At 43.0% G+C, this 10,333-nt stretch overlaps 1 protein-coding gene across 1 annotated transcript; it reads right to left on the reverse strand.

Moving 5' to 3' along the window:
* Nucleotides 1-3,624: 3,624 nt before the first annotated feature.
* Nucleotides 3,625-8,210, reverse strand: LOC132571506 (ADP-ribosylation factor-like protein 3). The gene is made up of 6 exons (XM_060238306.1): nucleotides 8,170-8,210; nucleotides 7,491-7,634; nucleotides 6,309-6,425; nucleotides 5,863-5,913; nucleotides 4,568-4,753; nucleotides 3,625-4,165 (listed from the first exon to the last, which is right to left on the reverse strand). Exons 1-6 carry the CDS (start codon nucleotides 8,185-8,187, stop codon nucleotides 4,115-4,117), a joined length of 567 nt encoding a protein of 188 aa, XP_060094289.1. The 5' UTR covers nucleotides 8,188-8,210; the 3' UTR covers nucleotides 3,625-4,114.
* Between the last annotated feature and the right edge of the window lie 2,123 nt (nucleotides 8,211-10,333).

Consider the following 10,333-nt stretch of genomic DNA (forward strand, 5'->3'; position numbering starts at 1 on the left):
TTCTCGCGTTGCAAGAGGTTGTAGGCGGGGAATATAGACTATTACTGGATACAGTATGTATATTGTTTTACAGTGTACAATATCCTGAGCAAGAGAGGTGCCTCCCGCAATGCATTTGCAACCGAAATTAGCAATTTTTAATTGCAGTTTGGCGAAAGAGAAAGCAGATAAGTGTCTTTTTGGGGTTACAGAACAGCATTGAGAGTCCAGCTGAATAGCTGTGTTAGTCTACAGTAGCAAAATAAAGCAAGATGGAATCTAGTTAAAGAATAACGGCACATTCTTTCAACCATAAACTTTCATGAGTCTGAGAGCTCACTTCCTCAGCTTGGAATTTTTTCTGTCTCTCTGGTGCTGCGGTAACCATTTACATATATCCAAGCCACAAGTAATGTTGCCAGCCTCCAGGTGGGGGCTGGAGATCTGCTATTTAGAACTGATCTCCAGGTGGCAGAGATCAGTTCTCCTGGAGAAAATGTCCACCTTAGAAAGTAGACTTTATGACATTAGACCCCATTGAAGTCCCTGTCCTCCTCAGGCTGCCCCCACAAATTCTCCAGGTATTTCCTAACCCAGAGTTGGCAACCCTGTTACAGAGATCAGTTGCCCTGGAGAAAATGACTGCTATGGATTGTGGAGTCTGGCATTATACCTTGCTGAAATTCTGCTCCCCAAGCTCAACAATCCCTGGGCTTCACCCCCAAATCTCCAGGAATTTCCCAACCCAGAGTTGCCAACCCTAATGTGACTCCCCTTAACCAGAGAGTTTCAGAGTGAGAGCCTGAAGAATTCCTGTTGTGCTATAAACCATCCCAACCTATTTCCTTATATTTTTATACAATAATAATTACATTGGAAAGATTCTGGGTAATTTGGTAGTCTTCTAAAGTGTTTTAGAAACTGAGCAGGTCCTATTCCTGGGCACTCATAAAATGAAGTTAATGAATCTCACAGTGCAATCCTAAACAGGATTACATCCTTCTTAGCGTTTTACTTTAATATGCTAAGAAGGGTGTAACTGCTTAGGACTGCAGGGTACATCCAACATTGAGTTCCTGCCCCTCGGGCCCCCCCTCATTCTTCTGCTTTCTGTTTTCCTCCTTGTTATTTTATTAATGTTTTCTTGGGAGGATGGGTGGGTGAAAGGAAGCATTATAAGTCTCTTCTTGAAGTGCAAATTTCTTGCTCTATCAGTCTTTCTGTAATCCAGATCCTGATGAACATTGTGTTTGATACTAACCTTGTGTTTGTATTCTTGGAAAACAACTCTTGAGTAAATTTCTTATTACAGAAATATTTGTACATTTACATTAGTGAATGTATGGGGGGCAGCTCCATGCCCATTGGCCCCATGTTCAGACTCCATACAGTGATCAGAACTTCTGCCCAAGACACACACTTGTATACCCCCAATATTTGCTCTACACTTGGAAACTGTTCTTTCCATTTTTGCAGGTATGGATTGTATATGCAGAGGCTTCATGCAGTGTGGCGTATACACAAAGGTCTTTTCACAAGTGAACATTTAGTATGGAATCAGCAGATAACCCCCAGTGTATTTATTTGTTCCCTATTTGATTATCTGTGTAGGCCTTCTGTGTCCAGCTCCATTCAGATATTTTTCTGCTGCTGTATAGTTAATAATCTTGGGTAACAGTCTGAGCCAATTTTATTTATGCTGTCTTTCTTACCAGGGACTTGCATGGTCCAAACAGCACTACACAGATATCTGAATTATTGTTGGCAGGGCTTTTTGTTTTGTTGAAAAGACCCAGCAGGAACTCATTTGCATATTAGGCTACACCCCCTGACATCACCATTGTTCCACACAGGGCTTTTTGTAGAAAAAGCCCAGCAGGAACTTATTTGCATATTAGGCCATACCCCTTAACACTAAGCCAGCTGGAACTGCGTTCCTGTGCGTTCCTGCTCAAAAAAAGCCCTGACTGTTGGCTTTTATATTTTCAACCAGAGAAAAGCCAATGGTTGTGCTTTTTCACCATGTCCTGAAATCCCCCCATCCTTTTAAAAACAGGACATTTAGCTTGAATGGGGAAGAACTCTAGGGAACTCAAATATTTTTGGGTTACCAGTCTCCAGGTGGAGCCTAGAGATCTCAGCTTTTACAACTGCTCTCCAGCTGGCAGAGATCGCCTTCCCTGGAGCAAATGGCTGCTTTGAAGGGTGGACTCTATGGCATTGTACAATGCTAAGGCCCCTTCCCTTCCCTCCCCTCCCCTCCCCTCACCCCACCCCCTCCCGGATCCACCCCCAAAGTCTCCAGGTATTTTCCAACACAGACCTGGCAACCCTGTTGCTACTTTTCAACAGTTTTAATTGATCTGAATCGGTGTTATGCTACTGTTGTTTTCTGAATTTCATTCCCTCAATGAACCAGTGCAGGTGCTTTCAGTTTTAATCCAAATAATGTTGTTTTGTATATGACACAGATGAGGCAAATGTTGGCATCTTTTCCCATGGTCTAATGTTTCTCTCCTTCTCTCTTGAATTCTCTTAACTCACCACCAGCTCTTAAATGGATTATTCGCCTCTCAAGTGATGGTCCTCATTTGATCCTATCATCCTGCTATTGGCAATCTGCACAGGACAACCTATCAAACCAAAGTTTTGATCCACTAGTAATAGCTCAAAAATGGATACCAGTCTGGAGACTACAGCCCATTGTATTGGAGGAAAAAAAATCTTCCTCTGCTATATTTCAGGACCAGCCCTAGTAGGAGATCCTTGGTCAGCAAGGGCATGCTTTTGAGAAAGGAGGCCTAAATGGACAACATTCCAGGGGTTCCTATCCTGTAGGTTCATGGAGCTCAGCAGGTCATGTAATTTGCTATCTTTATTTACTCCATCTATACCCCATCTTTCTCCCAAATGGGAACCCAAAGAGGCTTGTGCTGTTCTCCATTTTATCTTCATAACATCCCTGTGAGGTTAGGCTGAGAGTGTGTGATTGGCCCAAGGTAATCTTGCAAGCTTCCAGGCATGCAAAAAAAGAATGTATTTACTCCCCTAGAGGTTCCTGCAGCAGTCAGTCACATGACAGAAAGGATTAAGCATACTATGGAGTATTGGTTTTTGCTTGTCAGTTTGTTTTCTATTTGTTTTTCTGGCTAAGTTTGGATATCAGAAGAAATCATACAACTGTTTAGCCTTAGAGACTTCTTAGTATCACTAGGTTAATTTATAGTTGGTAAATGAAAAAGAGAGTGTAAATGCAAATTGCAAAGGCCATGAGTTTTAAATTTCAGTTTAAAGTCCCGTGACTCTTGTGGCACTGCAAATGTTATGTAAAGCAGATTTATTCATTTATTTCATTTTAATTTTGCCCTTCCTCTAAGGAGCTTAGGATATTGTTCATAGATCCCTCCCACTTTTTTATGCATACATGGTCCTCTTCCCACTTTATCTTGACAAGAACTGTGTGAGGTAGGTTAGGTAGAATGGGCCAGGGTCACCCACTGGATTTCATAGAGAGTGCTGATTTGATTCTAGGTCTTTCCAGTCCAATACTGTGATTGCTGGCTCCAGCAAAGGAATGAACACCCAAGTTATGTCCAGGAGCTGACACTATCAGGGTGCTTGCAAAGTCAACATTCAATGTATGTCCAATGACAATATTCTTTTTATGCTTCTTGTTTACACTGGTATTTTCATTGCTTCATGTATGAATTTGGTTACAATCACACTTTCTAGATGGCTCTCAAAATTAATTCCAGTTTTTCTTCCCAGGTTGGGCATACCTCTTGGAGATCTGGTTTCTCAGAGCCATCCCATAGACTGTCCAGTACTTAAGTGTCTCAAACAGACCCTTATGTCCATGTAAAATATGCAGTCTCTTTGATGCATTAACCATGACAAACAAGATGGTTCTTTGCTGGTGGGGTCAGCCATTTCAGAAAACAGGAACTGTTTTGTGGAATTTAACTGGAGAATGTAGTTGGAATAGAGATGCTGCACTGCACTGAGTATTTAGATATGGTAAAGGCAAGTTCTTTTCTTACCCTGGAATCTTGGCTCAGATCTGGATGGTACATCTGCAGTGAATCTTTTGCACCTTTGGGACTGAGCCTGTGGCCTATGGATCCTGTACTCAGAGCTATAATTTCTTCTGACTTGAGATCTGGCTACACATCCAGTTCATTCCATCCTAGAAAGATAAAAGTGAGCAATAGCTATTACTGGGCCCTGATTCCAGCACTGAACATTTCCTGCTCTAAAACCGTTGCCAGATCACCTGACCTGGATAGCCCAGGCAAGCCTGATCTCAGATCTTGGAAGCTAAGCAAGGTCAACTGTGGTTAGTATTTGGATGGGACTTCCTTGAAATACCCAGTCAAGAGAACAGGGGCAGGCTGTATTCAGCCACCTCTCTGAATATCCTCCAGGCCCCCAATAGGGGGTCAGTCAACAGAGGTTGATATGATTTCCAGATGTGTACACACATACACAATCATTTAAAAAAAATAAAATAAAACTATTGCCAGCTCTAAAAACATTATAGAGTCCTTTGACAACTCCTTTATGTATATATACGCAGAAAATGTTGTACCTGGACTCCTTCACCAGATATGGCTGAACATGCTTGGATTTGCCATGGCCGGTCTCGATAGGTGTGCAGGCGCAGTCCTTCAGCAATGTCTGCTGCAAGGGATGCTGTTGCCAGATCCTGCTTGTTAGCAAATACCAGCAAAGGGACACCAATGAGATTGTCCTCTTCCACTAATTCTGACAGTTCCTGGTAAACAAACACACACACAATGTTTTTCCAGATGATTCCCAATTCAAGATAACAATGGCATGTATCCTACCATTCCACCAAACAAAGTTTGAACCCCTCCTCCAGTGCTTCTGCCAACTTGAGTTGTTCTTCCTTCAATGGAAGAGCTACTCAAGGTGGAAGCAGACTTCTTAGGCTGGAGAACTTCCTGCAACCTAAGGTAAGATGCACACCAGTAGCATCAGATAAAAGTAGCATAAATTTAAACAATCAAACAATTAAAATAAACATAAGATGGTAAGAAAACCAACAGTAACAAAATAGGCAGGCAACAAATGACAAAAATGTTCATGTTATTAAAGAAGAGTAGCCATGTTTGTCTGTCTGTAACAGCAGAAAAAAGTAGCACTTTCAAGACTAAATTTGTGGCAGGGTAGGAGCTTTCATGAGTCACCATTTGATATGTGAGAAAGTGAGCAGTGTTTCACAAAAGCTCCTACCCTGTCATGTTATTAGTGTGACACATTCTGTGCAAAGCTGCCTTTGAAGATGCTTTGGAATCTTCAGGTGGTCTAGAATGTGGCTGCTAGATTATTGATTGGGTCACCCTATTCTGTTCATAGAACATCAATACTTCAGCACCTGCACTGGCTTCCAATCAATTCCCAGTGTCAGCTTAAAGTGCTGATTTTGATCTGTAAGCCCTAAACGGTATGGGACCACCTTCCCTGTGTGACTGCCTCTTCCAGAATGACCCCCCTCATCTCCTTAGATCATCATAGCAGGACCTTCCACAGGTGCCCGGTCTGCAGATTGCCTGCCTGTCAACCACCAGGGCAAGGGCACTTTCAGTGGCTGCCCCCTCTCTCTGGAAGGTCCCATCTCATAGTTTCTCTATGAGAGCAGAGTAAAAGAAGTGTGAGATTAAAGCACCAACCAAGAACTCTGAAAACTTATTTCTGCTATTAGATTGGGTAACTCTAGATGGTATTTTTACCCTCAGTATTTTCAGTTTATTACCCTGGTTGTACAGTTCTGTACAGTCTAACCGGTGGGGGGAAATCCTGTAGAAGGTCCTGCTGTAGGATGGAGTTATGAGACTGGATGAAGCAGTCTGCCTATCCTACCTGCCCAGTCTCTTCAAAGCGTTTCTGGTCAGCACTGTCAATAACATAGATCTGCAATCAGAAAAAAGAGAGTCACCTACTGCCTACCATAACTCTTTATTGGTCCCAGGTCCTTTTCATCAACTTCTATCCATAAACAGCTAATACTACTAGAGATTAAATCTTATACAGGGCTCACTTAAGATGGCTCTTTTTTGTCAGAGAGAGAAAGAGATTGAGAGAATCTAAGTAGAATAGTAGCAAAAACAGTAATAATTAAATAACTGATGGTTGATTGTTCTATACTTTTACTTACTTACTTACTATAATGCTATCCCAGAGACAGCAACATTAAGCACATTAGCTTAAATTGCTTTATTTGCTGGGGATTGACCTTATCCTAGATTTCACGGCTTCTTCATGTACTACTGAGGTAGTTGGGGTAGGGGAATGGTTGCCATGCTCACCAATATGTCCGTGCTGACCAGATACTTCTTCCAATAGGCCCGGATGGCCCTCTGCCCCCCTATGTCCCAAACACTAAGCTTGAAACCATGAGAGTGAACACTCTTGATGTTGAACCCCTGTGAAGATGAATAGGGGAAAGATGGTACAGGAAAACATGACAATTACTGTGTGTGACCATAGTATCGTACAGTAAGGGGACAAAATGTCTAAGACTCAAATGACATTAAATATAAACAAATATAATGATGGCCTGCTAAAGCTGGAAACACTACTTTTGGTGGAGGCATTCAGAAGTGAAGAAGTATGTTTGAAGGTCTTAGCTCTGTGGCTTAGAGCAGCCTGTGCCAATTCCAGTTTATGAAATTCCTGGACATTTGACGGTAGTATTTGGAGGGACAGAGTTTAGCCAGGAAGTTCAGCAGGGATGAGATGCCAAGCTGGCATTTCTTCCAGGTGAACTGATCTCTGTAGTCTGGAGGTCAGCAGTAATTCTGAGATCATTTCAGGTCCTGTCTTCCAGTCATAACCCTGCTGCTTCTTTGTTCCCAGTCATCCTCAGAAATGCGTGTATATCATGTGTAGTCTGAGCATTTGAACACTGAGGAAAAAATATTCATTACAAGCTATTGTGCGTATTTTTTGGTGGCTGTTGCCAAAGTAGATTCAGGAGGAAACATAGCAGAGAAGGTGCGAGGGAATCGTGTGGTGCTTGCAACACACACCAACACCCCACCACACTTTTCTTCATTACAACTTGTAGGGAGTTTGCATACAATGTGCGATTGGGCTCTAAAGATACTTAAAAATTCACATGAGAAATATTTTAATAAATCTTTTAATAAAGTATATTAATTTCAAAAGTAAATTCAGTCTTTCCCACTCTCCTGTCCTAATGGCTGAGCTACAGGTCTATCACAATTAAAGCTAAGAGCCGCTACATTATAGGGAGGGGGACTGATTGGCTTGGCATATAATGGCTAAGGTATTGTTGCTGGCATGTCCTTAGAATGTTTCAGTTCTACATGTTTGAGGTAAAAGTAGTTGTAACAGCTGTAGCAAGGGTATTGGTTAGAATCTTGCTTGCCAACCAGCTTCTTTAAGTCTCTGCGCAATTGGTTACCCAACAGCTGAACGCCCCAACACAACCCCTCAACACTTATTCTCTCTGCTGTGGTGCTTACCTGTGTGGGGGTGATGGTGTCTACCTCTTCTGATGCCAAACACTTCAGCAGAGTGGTCTTGCCAGCATTGTCCAGCCCCAGCAGTACAATCCGCAAGTCTTGCTCTTCACAACCTTTAAGCTTTTGGATGACTGACAGAAGCCCCTGTGGTGTGAAAAAAGGGTTCATGGACAGGGCCCTTTATTCATGAGGTCAAGAAAAAAGTGACAGGGCACAGCATTCTATGGAAGCACAACGGAGTGCTCCTGTGTCTGCTGCGGGGATGGGGGGGGTATACCCCCATCCAAGCTAGACTTTTAGAACCTTCTTCTGACCTGTCATTTGGTTCCTCAAGACTTCAGAGTTGACCGTGAGCTCCAGGGCCCTAGCAAAACATATACAATTTTAGCTCTACTTTTGTGACTATGTTGCTCTGATCTCAGTATCTTTTCCTGCTTTTTTTTCACATGGAAACAATTCTACCAGCTCGCTCCACTAGTCCTAGGAATCCCTTCTGTTGCTTATGATTGTCTATTACAGATTACTCTGTAATGCTGACAGGTCTTTTCCCTGAAACTGGAGGACAGGAATTACTTCTAGGGAGCAGGTTGGCAGCAAGCTCCAGTGGCTGACTAGCTACACTGTAAATATAGCTTGCCATCTCAAGCTATTTGCTGCTGGGTCAGAAGAATCTACTTACATTTTGCACTTCACCCATGATCAGGCCCTCCTCTGCAGGTCCAGACGAGGAAGCTCCCTGTACTAGCAACTGGGTCCTTGCTGTGTGACTGACATGCCTGGCTCCAGCTAGGGGAGGAAGAGGATTATGACTCCAGGATTAGCTTGTGTTTCTCCATTTACCTAGGGTATTAATAATACCCTATGTAAATCCCTTCTGCCAGCTGTCACCCCAGCCAGACCAGACCTCCCTGTTGAATCTATAGGTTAAGATATCATGTCGGCCCAGCCAGTGATCAACATCCACCTGGGAACTACAGAGATTTTGCTTGGACAGCTGTTGTCAATGAGGATTTGAATCTTTTCCCCTGAACAGCTTGAGTGAAAACAATCTCCATCCTGAAGACTTGCCCACGTTGGATATGGTCCCTGCAAAAATGGAAAGGGCCTACTATAACAAAATAATCAGATGGAATCTAGGTTCAGAAACTTATTTAGGAATTTCTGCCAGCACTACTTCCACCTTTCCTGGGTTTAGTTGATTTATTTATTATCCTTCCTTTCCTTCAAGGAGCTCAAGGCAACTTACTTGGTCTCCTTCTTCCCCTATTTCAAGTCTTATCTTCATCGCTTGGAATGTGTGCAATTATTTTAAAGTTTTATGCGGTTCCCTTAATTGGTAGGTACAGCTTCCATAGAGAGGATATAACTTCCATTATTTCCTTCTTGTAGAGTCCCTGTGTGTAGTATAAAAATCAAGGATTGGGGCAACCATACAAATCCACCAATAAAAAATGTATGGCATCTGATTCCCCCCACCCCCCTAAAAAAACACTTTGGGGCATGTACCATTAGACTATCTGCTCTCTTTGAGCTGAATGTATTTGTTGCTTCAGTTTTTGCCTCTTAATTGTGACCATCACTTTTTATTTACAGCTTAGATAAAGTATTTCACAACAGTTTCTAGCCCATCAGCAGAGCAGGATCTCTTTTTTGGCTTCTGTGTCATGGGAAGGATAAGGGTTCTGATCAGACCAGCATTAGTTACATCAGAGCCTGTTCACAGCCACCCCTCTTCTGCTCATGCCTCTCTTTGCATCCATCAACCCACATGCTTCCCCCAACCCCCCTCACAAGCCTTCTCACTGCCCACGTTCACATATGCCCACACCAGCCACATCCCTTTTCCTTTGCTGAGCAGTGTATAAGGCTGGGAGCATGGATGGTGGAATGCTTGCAAGCAAGCAGGTGAGATTAGGGCATGCAAATCTATGGCAGTGGAACACAGCAGAAGCCCTAGGCCTTGGCAGCTACCCCACCACAGGCTAGGGTGTGCTGTTACCAGCCCTGAGTCGAATGCCATTTAGTTCCCTCTCTTGGCTGTTTGTGGTACATGTAGCTTCTGTAATGTTAAATGCCCTTTTCCCTACACCAATTCGCACTGCTTTGTACTTTTAAAAGTGTGTATGTGTTACGGCATGTGCTAGAGAGATGCTGTGTGCCTAGCATCTGAGCTCTGTGTAAAGTCTGAGTTCTGCATAATTTGTGTGTGTGGCAGGGAGGGAAGCTGTGCACCATGCAGGTTGTTACATGCTGCTATGATTAACTGCTGACTAGGCTGGCATCCTAAATTGCATAAGCACTTAAAGGGGTGGGGAGGAAGGGGGGTATTGTTTCCACTTCAGGGCCTGAAATTCCACTGATCAGTGAGTTGTCCAAAGTTATCAGCAGTGAGCCATGATTGGTAGGAACCAGTTTCTGATAATATTGAAACTTTCTCCTACAACAGGCCAATCAAAACACCATCTCTGTGCTGAGCCAAGGTACACATGAGGCATTGGTCCTCCTAAAGGAGGTAAAACAAAGCACCTTTTTTGTGCAGCAGAACTTTTATTGGACCTCCAACCTGGGAAAAGGCTACAACAAGCAGAAATGTGCAACTGGAGTAATATTGGAAGCACAAAGTACAAAACGGTGCTGATGGCTAACTCAGAGCAAAGGAGCACACAGACACATCCATTGCCACTGGTTGCCTGGCATGCTTTCTTTACTCAAAGAAAAACGTTAAAGAAAGGCATGGGAGAAATGGGGGGAAGTAATGGATTACATCCAGGTCCAAAATTCTGGCATAAGGTTTCTCAATTGTGTGGGAGTACTACCATAAGTTGTAAATTTCCAAAGTTGTT

The sequence above is a fragment of the Heteronotia binoei genome, chromosome 5 (assembly GCF_032191835.1).
Source record: "Heteronotia binoei isolate CCM8104 ecotype False Entrance Well chromosome 5, APGP_CSIRO_Hbin_v1, whole genome shotgun sequence".
In the NCBI taxonomy this organism is placed as follows: domain Eukaryota; kingdom Metazoa; phylum Chordata; class Lepidosauria; order Squamata; family Gekkonidae; genus Heteronotia; species Heteronotia binoei.

Bases quoted from the DNA above. Each gene is read 5' to 3' on its own strand.
- LOC132571506 (XM_060238306.1), bottom strand. The intron at 6,426-7,490 runs GTAAGCACCACA...TCATCTTCACAG, and splicing joins ACACCATCACCCCCACACAG to GGGTTCAACATCAAGAGTGT. The intron at 4,166-4,567 runs GTACAACATTTT...TTATCTTTCTAG, and splicing joins TATCTGGTGAAGGAGTCCAG to GATGGAATGAACTGGATGTG.